Consider the following 12,519-nt stretch of genomic DNA (forward strand, 5'->3'; position numbering starts at 1 on the left):
GGACCATGGAAGCTGTACCAGTTGCACGGTGGCTGGGCTGGGGACAGCACCATGTCCCTGCTGTGGGACCGTGACCACGGCGGGCACCCGTGGCTTGCACTAGGTCAGATGTACACATGTATGCATCGCAGTCACTTCTCGCACCTCTTGGACACGAATAAAGGTTTCTCTGTTATCAATGTTTAGCAGAGTTTGCCCCATTCCCACGTCCCAGGACCCTTTTCTTGAGTACCAGGACCTCCCTGGACCTCTTTTCCCGGGCACCGGTGCCCCATTCCCTGCGCACGAAGCCCCAGATCCACCAGGATCGAGCCTTACGTCTGAGCTGGATGGGTTTCCAAAGTCACAACGATGCCTGTTCCTTATTATGGGTCTGAATCCCGACTCGTCAGGCCGGGAACCAGGGGGGTTTCCAAGACAGATCGTTTCGCTTTCGATTTCCCAACGTCGACAGTGGGATCTGCCCGGCAACCGGTGACGTCCGGAGCGGTCCGGGTTTCTTATTGGTGGGTGCTAAGGGTGGAGCCAATAGCTGAAGAGGGGCTGGTGGCGAGGATCCAGGGTCAGTGCTCAGAGGACCAGCGCAATGGGGCCAGACCTTGCCGTGGGGCTCCTGCTGCTGTGCAGCCTCGGAGGGGCGGCGAGAGGTGAGCACGGGCACAGGGGCCCGGGACCCCCATGGACCTCTTCCCTGGGCACCGGTGCCCCATCCCCTATGTCCCAGGACATCCGCCTTGCCCCCCTGGGCATCGGGACGCCCCTGGACCCCCTTTATTCCCCCTCTCTGGGTACTGTGATGCCCCTCAGACCCTCCCTTGCCAACATTCCCCTTCCGTGGCACCAGGAACCCCTCGAAACACTCCCTGGGACCCCCTTGGATTCCCTTTTCCAAGCACCAGGACCTCCAGAGCCCTCCGCTGGGGCTGCTTTACGGACACCCAGGACACCCCCGGTCGCCGCTTCCCATCAATCCCGACTCTCCCAGCCCTGGACCCCTCCTTTCTCTGGCAGCTGGACCCCCTTCCATGAGAACAAAGACACACACACCCCACACCCCCCATCAGCCACATCCCCGTCACCCCACTCTGGAGCCCAGGTCACCCTCAGCCCTGTGTCCCCACAGTGCTCCATTCCCTGCGGTACTTCGAGTTCGCCGTGTCAGACCCCAGCCCGGGGGTTCCCCGGTACCAGGACATGGGATATGTGGATGGGGTCCCCCTTTGTGCGCTATGACAGTGAGAGCAAGCGGTATCAGCCCCGGACACAGTGGATTGAGGCCAATGTGGATCAGGAATACTGGGTTGAACAGACCCGTATTGGACAGAGCAACGAGCAGATCTCCTACAGTAACCTGAACACAGTGCGGGACCGCTACAACCAGAGCGGGAGTGAGTGTGGGGCAGGGATGGCACTTCATGGGGCTGGAGGGGGCTCTGTGGGGCTGGGATGGGCTGTGTGGGGCAGCCCCTCAGCCCCATCTCACCGGTGCTGGTGCAGGGGCTCAGACACTGCAGCGCATGTCTGGCTGTGACCTCCTGGACGATGGGAGCATCAAGGGGTACTCTGAGGACACCATCGATGGGCAGGACTTCATCACCTTCGACATGGACACCATGACGTTCATCGCGGCGGACGCGGCGGCGCAGGTCACCAAGAGGAAGTGGGAACACGATGGGAGCGTAGCTGAGCACCAAAAGAACTACCTGGAGAACACCTGCGTGGAGTGGCTGAAGAACTACGTGCGCTACGGGCAGCTCGAGCTGGAGAGGAGAGGTGAGGGTGAGATGGAGACAGTGGGGCCCGGGCCATAGAACCACAGAACAGCGTGGCTTGGAAAGGACCTTGAGATCATCCAGTGCCATGGGCAGGGACACCTCACACTAAACCATGGCACCCAAGGCTTCATCCAACCTGGCCTTGAACACTGCCAGGGATGGAGCATTCACAACCTCCCTGGGCAACCCATTCCAGTGCCTCACCACCCTAACAGGGAAGAACTTCTTCCTTATGTCCGATCTAAACTTCCCCTGTTTAAGTTTGAACCCGTTACCCCTTGTCCTATCACTACAGTCCCTAATGAGTCCATCCCCAGCATTCCAGATACCATGAGGTCTCCATGCAGCCTTCCCTTTTCCAGGCTGAACAACCCCAACTTTCCCAGCCTGTCTCCAATACAGGAGGTGCTCCAGACCCCTGATCATCCTCGTGGCTTCCTCTGGACTTGTCCCAACAGTTCCATGTCCTTTTTATGTCGAGGACCCCAGAACTGCACACAATGCTCCAAGGGAGGTCTCCCGAGAGGAGAGGAGAGCAGAGCAGAGGGGCAGGATCACCTCCTTGGCCCCTGCTGGTCACGCTCCCTTTGGATGCAGCCCAGGATACGGGGTTGGCTTTCAGGGCCGCGAGCGCACGCTGTGGGCGCGTGGTCTGATCCCTGCCCGCCATCCCATTCCCAGTGCCGCCCACGGTGCGAGTGTCAGGGAAGGAGACGGATGGGATCCTGACCTTGACCTGCCGCGCTCACGGCTTCTACCCGCGGCCCATCGTGCTCAGCTGGCTGAAGGACAGCGAGGTGAGGGACCAGGACACCAAATGGGGCAGCATCGCACCCAACAGCGACGGCACCTACTACATGTGGGCCTCCATCGAGGCCAGCCCCAGGGACAAGGACAGGTACCGGTGCCAGGTGGAACACGCCAGCCTCCTCCAACCCGGCCTCTATGCTTTGGGTGAGCCTTGGGGGGGCTGGGGGAGCACACGGTGGGGGTGGTTCCCCCCCTTCTACCTCCTCATCCTCCTGCTCTTCCTCCAGAGCCGCAGTCTGACCTGCACAGCACCCTGCTGGTGGTGGCTGTTGTGATGCTCATCATCATCCTCATCACGATCGGAGGGGTCTTCTGGAAGCGCACACTGGGTAAGGCCCCGTCTCCAGAGGGAGAAAGGCAGGGCAGGAGCTGCTGCTCTGGGGAGCCCTGACCAGCCCCATGGTGGGTGCTGATGTCTTTTCCTCTCTGCAGACAAGAAGAAGAAGGATGGCTACAACATGCCCCCAGGTGAGCACCGGTGCCCAAGCCAGCACCGTGGTGGTCCCGTGCCTCTGGTTTCCCGATCCCTCATCCCCTCGTAGTAGGAACTATATGGAAAAGGAGGTGTCTCCAGAGGTGTCTTTGCTGCTCACAGCTCTTTCTCTTGCAGGCATGGCCATGGGTTCTACCACCTAACCAGCAGGTACGAGGTGGGACCAGTGGGCACAGATGGGGTGGCCCCAGCTCCTCCATGGAGCCTCCATGGGATGCAGGGGGATACCGAGCCCCCCCTCCCCGAGAGCAATGGGCTCTGTGGGGACAGGGATGTAGCCCTGGGTGATGCGTCTCTTCCTCTTATCCCTGCAGTGACTCCCGTTTAACTCCTGCATGGGCTGGATGAGCTCCTGCAACTGGAGGCTGCTTCTTGCTGCTGACCCTCTTCTTTGCTGATAGCTGCTTAATTAATCACCGCTGGTAATGAGCATGGATTAAATCTGAAGCTTCTACTGCACAATAAACGCTGGTCTCTCTTTCTGATGGGTTCTACCTCGGGGTTGAGAGCTGGGTGGAGCCCAGCGATCCCCGATGGATCCCAGGGCACGGCACATCAACGCTGCAGACACAAAAGAGATGAGATGGAGCTGGGACAAGCTTGGTGTGAGGGGTAGATGGGGGTAGAGAGGGTGTTTAGCATGGAGAAAGGCAGGAAGGTGACACCAGGTCAGCCTCTTGAATTCCATGGTGTAGGGATACCCACCTCCACCTCTCGAGGTCTGTCCTGCAGCAGTTTTCTCCTCCTTAGTAGCTGGTGCAGTGCCGGGTTTGGGCTTTAGGCTGAGAACAAAGCTGATAACAGGGATGTTTTTAGTTGTTAAGTGTAAGTTAATTGTTAAGTATTTAGCATCAAGTATTACTTAACGCTAAGTACTGCTTACCCTAACCAAGGGCTTGCAGTCTCATGCTCTGCCAAGGAAGAAGAGCATGGGAAGCCAGGAGGAAGTCAAACCAGGACCCCTAACCCAAAGTAGCCAAAGGGTTAGGGTTAGGGTTAGGGTTAGGGTTAGGACTCACCTGGAAGAGATGCTTGGGTCAGGTTGGGTTTTGGTAGGCAGGTAGCGAGCGGCTGTATTCTCTCCCCTTGTTACTCCTCTTATCCTTATGACCATAGGTGGTAGCAGTAATGGGTTTGTGTTCTACCCTAGTTACTGCACTGCTCTTATCTCGCCCCATGGGAGTGAGAGCTTCTCCCCATCCCACTTAGTGGCACCCCACGTGGGGCTGGCAGGGTTGGGATAACACCAGATCCGAGCAGAGTGCTGTGATAAGCACTCATTGTTCCTCATTAACAGGCATTCCTTTTGGTGTTGGTGGTTGCTGTTGGGAGTTGCTCCCCTCCATCATGGGGTATCAGCGTGCTGTATCTTACTGACAGCCAGTATTTGCTGTCGTGGGGCTGGGGTGTCTGGGCTGAGCTTGTTGTAATGATTTGTAATACAATAGATCCTTAGTGCTCATTAAACTGGTCTGGAATTGTGTGGTCATCACCTCTAGCCTATGGAAGGCATGGAATGGGAATTGGTAACCATTCCCATTCAACCTATGGAGGAGATATATCCATCCATCCCCCCCGCCCAGGCTCCTTACAGTGGGAATAGATCCCGGAATTGGGAATACCCTTTCAGTGCCCTTGGAAGCATCCTGCTTCGGAAGGGATTGGTGCTGAAGCACAGCTCCTGTGGGTACCCTGGTAGCCAATGCTGGGCTGGGTGTTCAAAGGGGAGGTCTCCACAGGATCCAACCGAAGCTACATGGGGTAAATGGGTTGTACTGATCACATAATGAGCTCCAATGGGAAATCCCAGTCATCCAAGGAATTCTGGAAGTCACCATTTGGAATGACACCGGACGAGGAGGTGCTGGAGGCCCCAGCATAGAACGAATAGCAGGCAATGAGAAGCCATCCGCCTTGCTCACTGATGGGACCGCTGGCGCGGTGCAATCCCAGCGTCCTCAGTATCCAGCCATGGAGCTGTCAGAATCCATGCGGATGAGCAGCTCCCACAGGGCTCCGAGGACATGGAGAGGGACCTGCAGCCCAAGGAATAACGGGTTTAAGCAGGAGATTTAGGCTGGATACAAGGAATTCCTTCACTGTGGTGCTGCTGGGACACCGGGATGGGTGGAAGGGAGAAGGCTTGGATGCCCCATGTAGAAGGAATGCTCTATGGGATGACTCTATGGCCTTGCTTAAGTCATTTGGTGCTTTAGTTGTTAAATCCAGGCAAGTCATTTAAAGAAACCCCAAATCAAAGCCACACAATGACACATAAACGCCAACCCCACTGCCTCTTCTCTAGTATGACTGAGTACAGAGCAGATGTGCAGCTCATTACAGCTGAAACAGCAACTTCTTCTGGATAAACACGGTTTTTCTAACATCAGATATTAATTTTATATGTTATTACTGTTAATAAAGAAAACTTTTTGCTAGGATTCTATCATTTTAATGTATTAATTGACTCGAGAACTATTACGCAGCAATACGCACAACGGAATTTATCACAGTATTTCCCCCCCCAAATTATACCCCACATCTCTTCCCTTTTCAATTAAAGCATCCCAAATATTTGGCTTGAACAGACTAACATGTATTTGAACGGGGCACAGCAATGCTCCAGTCTAAGCAGCTTAGGAGCTATTTGAGCATGCGATTCCAATTGGGTTCCACATCCATTCGCTATGCTGGAAAACTTCAATATACAGCCATGTATTTCTATTAGACGCGTGAATTTGCCTGTTTGTTGTTCACTGATGTTAAAAATGAGGAATAACGGTTAAAAACACGGTTACAAGGCACAAGCTTGCTTGATGAATCCACTAGAAAGGGGGCTCCAATTGGAAGGGTTGGAATTGCTCCTTCCCACCCCAAACCATGCCCTGATCCCCTAGCACTGCGTTTGTAGCACGACAACCCCAGATCAGAGCAGCAAAATAGCCACAAACGGGCCGAAACAGGGCGACAGAGCACACCTGGCACGGAATCCCTGCGGAATTACCTCTGGGTGAGCCGCGGTGAGGGGATCCGCTTGTGGTAACGATGGTGTCTGCAGCCTGAGGCAATGGCAGAGCCGCTATGTGCAACCTGCGGGGCTCAAAGCGGGGAATTATGAGGTAAAATAGGGAGATTTTAATTCAACCCGCTGTAAAATGCAATAAACGGGCGCTCTGACGGCGACAAACCCCCATTAACACCTCACAGGAGACCCCGCATTGGGACCCCACACCGAACCCCCCCCCCCCCACAAGCGCTACAAGGGAAGTCCCCCGTCCCCCATCCCCTTCTCCCCATCCCATCGGCTCCAAACCCGCACCCTCCGCCCGTTCTACCTCGGAGGCGGCCCCGAGCGCTGGCCCAGCCCCTTTCCCCGCCCCATAACAGCCTCAAACCCCATCACCCCAACATGGCCGCTGCGCCTCAAGATGGCGCCGGAGCCCGCCCTCCTCCTTCTCCTTCCCCTCCCTCCTTCCCGCCCTTTCTGCCGCTCAGCCAATGAGAGCGGCGGGGCTGCCGTGACGTCACCGGTTGCTGGGTAGAACAGGGAGGGTGGTAGCGGAGCCTGAGGGGAGGTGAAGGGGGGGGCGGCGGCCATCGCCGCGCCTCAGGCCGGGTCCCCGCCGCGATGTTCTTCACGTGTGGCCCCAACGAGGCCATGGTGGTGTCGGGTGAGCCGCAGACACCCCCCCTCCTTTACCCTTTTTCCCCTTTCCCTTGGGCGCTTGGATTCCTCCATAACAACGCTCGTCCCCTCAGGCTTCTGCCGCAGCCCCCCCGTCATGGTGGCCGGGGGCAGGGTGCTGGTGGTGCCGTGCCTGCAGCAGATCCAAAGGTGAGGAATTTGGGGGGGGGAATGGGATATATCCATAGGGATGGATACCGGGAATTGGGATCCATCCTTCCCTTAGGATCTCCCTCAACACGCTGACCCTCAACGTGCGCAGCGAGAAGGTGTACACCCGCCATGGGGTGCCCATCTCCGTCACCGGCATCGCACAGGTACCCCCCCCCCTCCCAATGTACTTGGTACAGCCCCTTTTAAGGGGGACCCACACGATGCTGCTGGGGTGGGGGGGGAATCCTCTTCCTTGTCCCCTTCCTCTCCTCTGTTAAGACCCCCCCCTTAAAAGGGTCCTGCCATGGTGTGGACCCCCCCCTCTATAAGGGGCTTGGGGGGGGGATCCTCTTCCTTCTCCCCTTCATCTTCCTCCCCTCCATTAAGACCGCCCCTTAAAAGGGTCCTGACATGGTGTGGAAACCCTCTCTATAAGGGGCTTGGGGGGAATATCCTCGTCCTTGTCCCCTTCCTCTTCCTCCCCTCCATTAAGACCCCCCCTTAAAAGGGTCCTGCCATGGTTTGGACCCCCCCCATAAGAGGCTTGTAGTGGTGGGTTCCTGCCGAAGAGGTGCAGCCTTCTCTTAAAAGGGCAATGCACCCCCTACTCATCACCGTGGTGGTTCCCCCCCCCCAATCTTAAGCTCTTAAATAGGCACCTGTTACAGAGAAGCAGCTTTTTAAAGGGGCTGCATCCCATCGGTGTTAAAGAGGGGGTGCATGAGGCTGAATGGGTCCCCTTGGGAGCAGGTGAAGATCCAGGGGCAGAACAAGGAGATGCTGGCGGCCGCTTGCCAGATGTTCCTGGGCAAGTCGGAGGCCGAGATCGCCCAGATCGCCCTGGAAACTCTGGAGGGCCACCAGCGCGCCATCATGGCCCACATGACCGTGGAGGTAAGGGGGGGGACACAGCCCCCTTTAAAGCCCCATTCATCCCTAAGCCCCAATGCAAGCCTTGCTCCAATTGGCTCCTTATCCTTGAAGCCCCGCCCAGTGCATCGCTAAGCTCCGCCCCTTCCATAGGAGATCTATAAGGACCGGCAGAAGTTCTCGGAGCAGGTTTTCAACGTGGCCTCATCTGACCTGGTCAATATGGGCATCAGCGTGGTCAGCTACACCCTCAAGGACATCCATGATGACCAGGTGGAGTTGGGGACATGGTGGGGAAAGGCAGGGATGGGGACAGGGACCAAGGGATGGGGATATGGGGATGGGGACAGTGGCTAAGGGATAGAGATATGGGGATGGGGACATGGGGATGGGATGGGGGTATGGGGATGGGGATATGTGGATGGGGGCAGTGGCCAAGCGACAGGGATGTGGACAGTGGCCATGGGATGAGGGTATGGGGATGGGGACAATAGATGAGGTCAATGACCTTGGGGACACCACGCAAGCCCAGGGCCATCTCCGCTATCCCCTATGGCTGGTGGGACCATGGGGGGTGACCTTGTCCCCTTGTTCCCAGGACTACCTGCACTCCTTGGGCAAGGGCCGCACGGCACAAGTGCAGCGCGATGCCCGCGTCGGAGAGGCCGAGGCCAAGAGGGACGCCGGGATCCGCGTGAGCCCTGCACCCCATTGACGTCCCCCCCCCAACCCCTTCAATGTCCCCGTGCCCACGATGTCCCTCGGTGTCCCCCCCTCCCCATAGGAAGCCCGTGCCCGGCAGGAGCAGGTCTCGGCGCAGCTGCTCAGCGAGGCGGCCATGGCCCGTGCCCAGCGGGACTTCGAGCTGCAGCAGGCTCAGTGCGACGCTGCCGTCAGCGCCCGCAAGGCCACGGCTGACCTGGCCTATGAGCTGCAGGTACCCCCCTCACCCCACTTCCATGGTGCCCCATAGCCCTCTGTGTGTGTGTGCGTGTGTGTCCCCACATCCCTTGGTCCCCCCCCACACACCCCCCGTCCAAGAGCTGCATCTCCCAGTATGTTTTGCCCCCCACCAAGCATCGTGGTCTCCCTAAGCCACCCCAATGGTGGCTTCTCCCTTTAACATTGGGGTGCCCCCCACCCATTGTGGGTCCCTTTTTGGGGGGGGGTGCGGGTGTGTGTGTAGGTGGCGAGGACGAAGCAGCAGATCGAGGAGCAGCGGGCGCAGGTGCTGGTGGTGGAGCGGGCGCAGCGGGCGCAGCTGCAGGAGCACGAGATAGGGCGCCGGGAGCTGGAGCTGGAGGCCACGGTCCGCAAACCGGCCGAGGCTGAGCGGTACCGGCTGGAGCGCCTGGCCGAGGCACAGCGGTGAGGACGTGGCCCCTTTAAGGGAGAGCCCCAACCCAATCTCCCAAGCCATTGCCCCTTTAAGAGGGAGCCCCGCCCCATTCTACCAAGCCTCATTGGTGGGACCTGCTGCCTAAATTGATGCTATTGTACCTGTAAGACAGCTTACAGGTGGGACACACTGATTTCATGCCATTGCCCCTTTAAGAGGGAGCCCCGTCCCAGTCTGCCAAGCCACACCCCTGAATTGGTGAGACCCACTGCCTAACTTGATGCTGTTGCCCTTTTAAGAGGGAGCCCAGTCCCATTCTACCGAGCCTCATTGGTGGGACCCACTGCCTAATCTGATGTCGTTGCCCCTTTAAGAGGGAGCTTCATCCTATTATACCAAGCCTCATTGGCCTAAATTAATGCCATTGCCCCTTTAAGAGAGCTTCACCAAGCCACGCCCCCGAACCACACCCAGTCAAGCCCCTCCCACCACAAGCCACGCCCGTTCTGCCGTCTCCCATTAAGCCACGCCCCCCTCTTTCGCTCCGCCCCCAGGTCCCAGGTGATCCTGCAGGCAGAAGCAGAGGCTGAAGCCATGAGGGTGAGTTGTGGGGGGGGTCCCACATCCACTTATGGGGCTCTGCCCCACAAGTGTGGGTCAGAGCCCCCCAACCCCAATGTGGGGGGGCTCGGGGGTCCCCTGCAGGTGACAGGCGCAGCCAAAGCAGCGGCCGTGGCCGCCCGGGCCAGGGCAGAAGCAGCGCAAGCAGCGGCCAAGGCTGAAGCCTTCGGGCAGTACCAGGAGGCGGCCGTGGTGGAGATGGTGCTGCAGCGCCTGCCCCAGGTATGGGGGGGGGCCCATGGGGTATTTTGGGGTCCGTCCCCCCCCATGGATGTGGGGTCCCTGGTATGGAATGGGGGGGGGGGGGGGGAATTCCAGGGGGATTTGGTACAAGGGAGGATGCTGGGGTTCCCTCTATGGAGGTAGGTGGAACATAGGGGCTATGGGGGGGGGGGGGTGTGTGTACTTGGGTGCTGTGCTCCTGGTTTGGGGTGAATTGGGGGTGTTTTGGGTGGTGTGCTCCCATTTGGGGGTGATTTGGGGTCGTTTTGGGTGCCGAGCTCAGTTTTGAGGGTGAATTAGGGGTATTTTGAGTACTGAGCTCCCATTTTGGGGTGCTGTGTTCCCATTTTGGGGTGATTTTAGGGTATTTTGGGTGCTGAGCTCAGTTTTGGGGGGGAATTGGGGGCATTTTTGGTGCTGAGCTCCCATTTTGGGGTGATTTTGGGGTGCTGTGTTCCCATTTTGGGGTGAGTTAAGGGTATTTTGGGTGCCGAGCTGTTTTGGGGGTAAACTTGGGGTACTCTGGGTGCTTCAGTCCCATTTTGGGGTGATTTGGGGGTATTATGGGTGCCGAGCTCAGTTTTGGGGGGGATTTAGGGCTATTTTGGGCCCCGTGCCCCCATTCTGGGCTGATTGTGGCCTATTTCGGGCGCAGGCGGCCGAGGCGGTGGCACAGCCCCTGCTGGGGACGCGCCGGGTGACGCTGGTGGCCGGCGCCTCCGGGGCCCTGGGGGTCTCGCGGCTGCCGGGGGAGGTCCTGGACGTGGTCACGCGCCTGCCCAGCGCCATCGAGGCCTTGAGCGGTGTCAGCATCACCCAGGTCTGCCCTTGGGGACAATGGGGGGGTCGGGGGGGGGCACCCGGGGCTGGGGTCACCTCCTCAGGGTCCTTTCGGTCCCTACAGGGTACCCAGAAGAAGAGCGAGTGCCAGGGGTGAGGCACCAACTCCTTGGAGCCCATTGTCTCCATGGGGCCACCAACCCCATGTCCCCATAGTGCCTACAGCCCCGCTGGAGCCCATTGTCCCCATGGAGCCATCAACCCCAAGCCCATGTCTCCACAGTGACTTCAACCCCCTGGAGCCTATTGTCCCCATGGGGCCACCAACCTAGAACCAAATTCCCCCTGGTGCCACCACCCCTGATCCCATTGTCCCCATAGTGCCTACAACCCCCTGGAACCCATTGTCCCATGGCACTTTTGGTGCCACCAACCCCTTGAAGCCTTGTCCCCATGGGACCACCAACCCCAAGCCCCCATGGTGCCACCACCCCAGGGCCTGGCTTGTCCCCAAGGGGGGGGGGGGGGGGGGGGGGGGGATGTGTCCCCACGTCCCCCCATCATTAAAGCTGCTGCATCCACTCCAGGCCGGCCTGGCTCCTTCCTGATGCCTTTGGGGCCCCCACTCAAGGGCCACTGGGGGGAAGGTGGTGACCCCCAAGTCCCATGGGGCAGGGAAGAGAGGACCAAGGACATAAGGCGGGGGGGGGGAATTTTCCATCCCGGGTTTATTCCTGGCCCCGGGGGCGGCTTTTCAATATGAAAAAAAAAACCCAACCAAAAAGAAAAAGAGGGGAAAAAGGTTGAAAAGGGGAAAAATGGCCCAAAATGAGGGGGAGGGGACACAGGGGGGGATGGGAGAGCCCATTTTGGGATGGGGAGTGGCAATAATTTAGTGGTGTCACCCCCCCGACGGTGGGGACGTGGTGGCCTCTGGTGATGGGGATCAAGTGGAGGCTCCTCAGTGCCCATGAGGGTGCTGGGACTCTGTGGTGGTGATGATGATGGTGGTGGACAAGGGTTCTTCCATTGACCGTGGTGAAGGATGAGGGCTCTTCCATTGACCATGATGGACAAGGGCTGCTCCTTGACGATGATGAAGGCTCTTTGAGGACCATGATGGACAAGGGTTCTTCCATTGACCATGATGAAGGACAAGGGCTCTTCCTTGATGATGATGAAGGCTCTTTGGCGACCGTGATGAAGAGCTGGGTATCTCTGGTGACCACGATAAAGGACAAGGACTCTTCATTTACCATGATGGACAAGGGCTCTTCATTGACCGTGATGAAGGAGGAAGGCTCTTCATTGACCATGAAGGATGACGGCTCTTCCTTGATGATGATGAAGGCTCTTTGGTGACCACGATGAAGGACAAGGGCTCTCCATTGACCATAATGGACAAGGGCTCTTCATTGACCATGAGGAAGAGTTGGGTATCTCTGGTGACCAGCATGAAGGACAAGGACTCTCCAGTGGCAATGATGATGGACGAGGACTCTTCATTGACCATGATAAAACATGAAGGCTCTCCATTGACCATGATGAAGAACAAGGGCTCTCCATTGACCATGACGGACAAGGACTCTCCATTGACCACGATGAAGGACAAAGCCTCTCCAATATCGAAGAGCTTTCTCCTGCCGGACCCCAGCTCCCCGAGGAGGAGGAGGAGGAGCAAGATGAAGACCAGGACCATTCCAAAGAGCAGGATGAGTGGGGGACGCACAACAAAGACCAAACGCTCCCCGGTGACACCAGTGCAGCGCAG

The 12,519-nt window shown here is 58.0% G+C and overlaps 2 protein-coding genes and 1 long non-coding RNA gene across 3 annotated transcripts; 2 read left to right on the forward strand and 1 right to left on the reverse strand.

The window, feature by feature from the left end:
* The first annotated feature begins 571 nt into the window (after positions 1 to 571).
* Positions 572 to 3,221, forward strand: LOC133264377 (class I histocompatibility antigen, F10 alpha chain-like). Its single transcript, XM_061444322.1, is given in 8 exon segments — positions 572 to 647; positions 1,124 to 1,209; positions 1,211 to 1,388; positions 1,498 to 1,773; positions 2,457 to 2,729; positions 2,813 to 2,914; positions 3,018 to 3,053; positions 3,196 to 3,221. Coding segments are annotated over 8 exon segments (1,038 nt in total). The 5' UTR covers positions 572 to 586.
* A 3,428-nt stretch (positions 3,222 to 6,649) lies between these two features.
* Positions 6,650 to 10,905, forward strand: FLOT1 (flotillin 1). Its single transcript, XM_061444323.1, has 11 exons — positions 6,650 to 6,749; positions 6,838 to 6,913; positions 6,990 to 7,080; positions 7,667 to 7,810; positions 7,940 to 8,059; positions 8,385 to 8,480; positions 8,571 to 8,723; positions 8,973 to 9,154; positions 9,680 to 9,725; positions 9,831 to 9,968; positions 10,624 to 10,905. The coding sequence occupies exons 1-11, from the start codon at positions 6,707 to 6,709 to the stop codon at positions 10,903 to 10,905; spliced, it is 1,371 nt and encodes a 456-aa protein (XP_061300307.1). The 5' UTR covers positions 6,650 to 6,706.
* Positions 10,906 to 11,884: 979 nt separating this feature from the next.
* On the reverse strand, positions 11,885 to 12,419 carry LOC133264374 (uncharacterized). Its single transcript, XR_009741640.1, has 3 exons — positions 12,152 to 12,419; positions 12,015 to 12,101; positions 11,885 to 11,934 (listed from the first exon to the last, which is right to left on the reverse strand). It is a non-coding gene; the product is annotated as an uncharacterized LOC133264374 (long non-coding RNA).
* Positions 12,420 to 12,519: the final 100 nt, after the last annotated feature.

Source organism: Pezoporus flaviventris, unplaced genomic scaffold (assembly GCF_033815535.1).
Source record: "Pezoporus flaviventris isolate CSIRO_AGI_PZ_B2104156 unplaced genomic scaffold, CSIRO_AGI_Pfla_v1 ptg000799l, whole genome shotgun sequence".
Taxonomy (NCBI): domain Eukaryota; kingdom Metazoa; phylum Chordata; class Aves; order Psittaciformes; family Psittacidae; genus Pezoporus; species Pezoporus flaviventris.

Coding starts and splice junctions, on each gene's coding strand:
- FLOT1 (XM_061444323.1), top strand. CDS start 6,707: ATGTTCTTCACGTGTGGCCCCAACGAGGCCATGGTGGTGTCGG. Junction 8,060..8,384: donor AGGACATCCATGATGACCAG/GTGGAGTTGGGG, acceptor CCTTGTTCCCAG/GACTACCTGCACTCCTTGGG. Junction 9,969..10,623: donor TGCTGCAGCGCCTGCCCCAG/GTATGGGGGGGG, acceptor TTTCGGGCGCAG/GCGGCCGAGGCGGTGGCACA.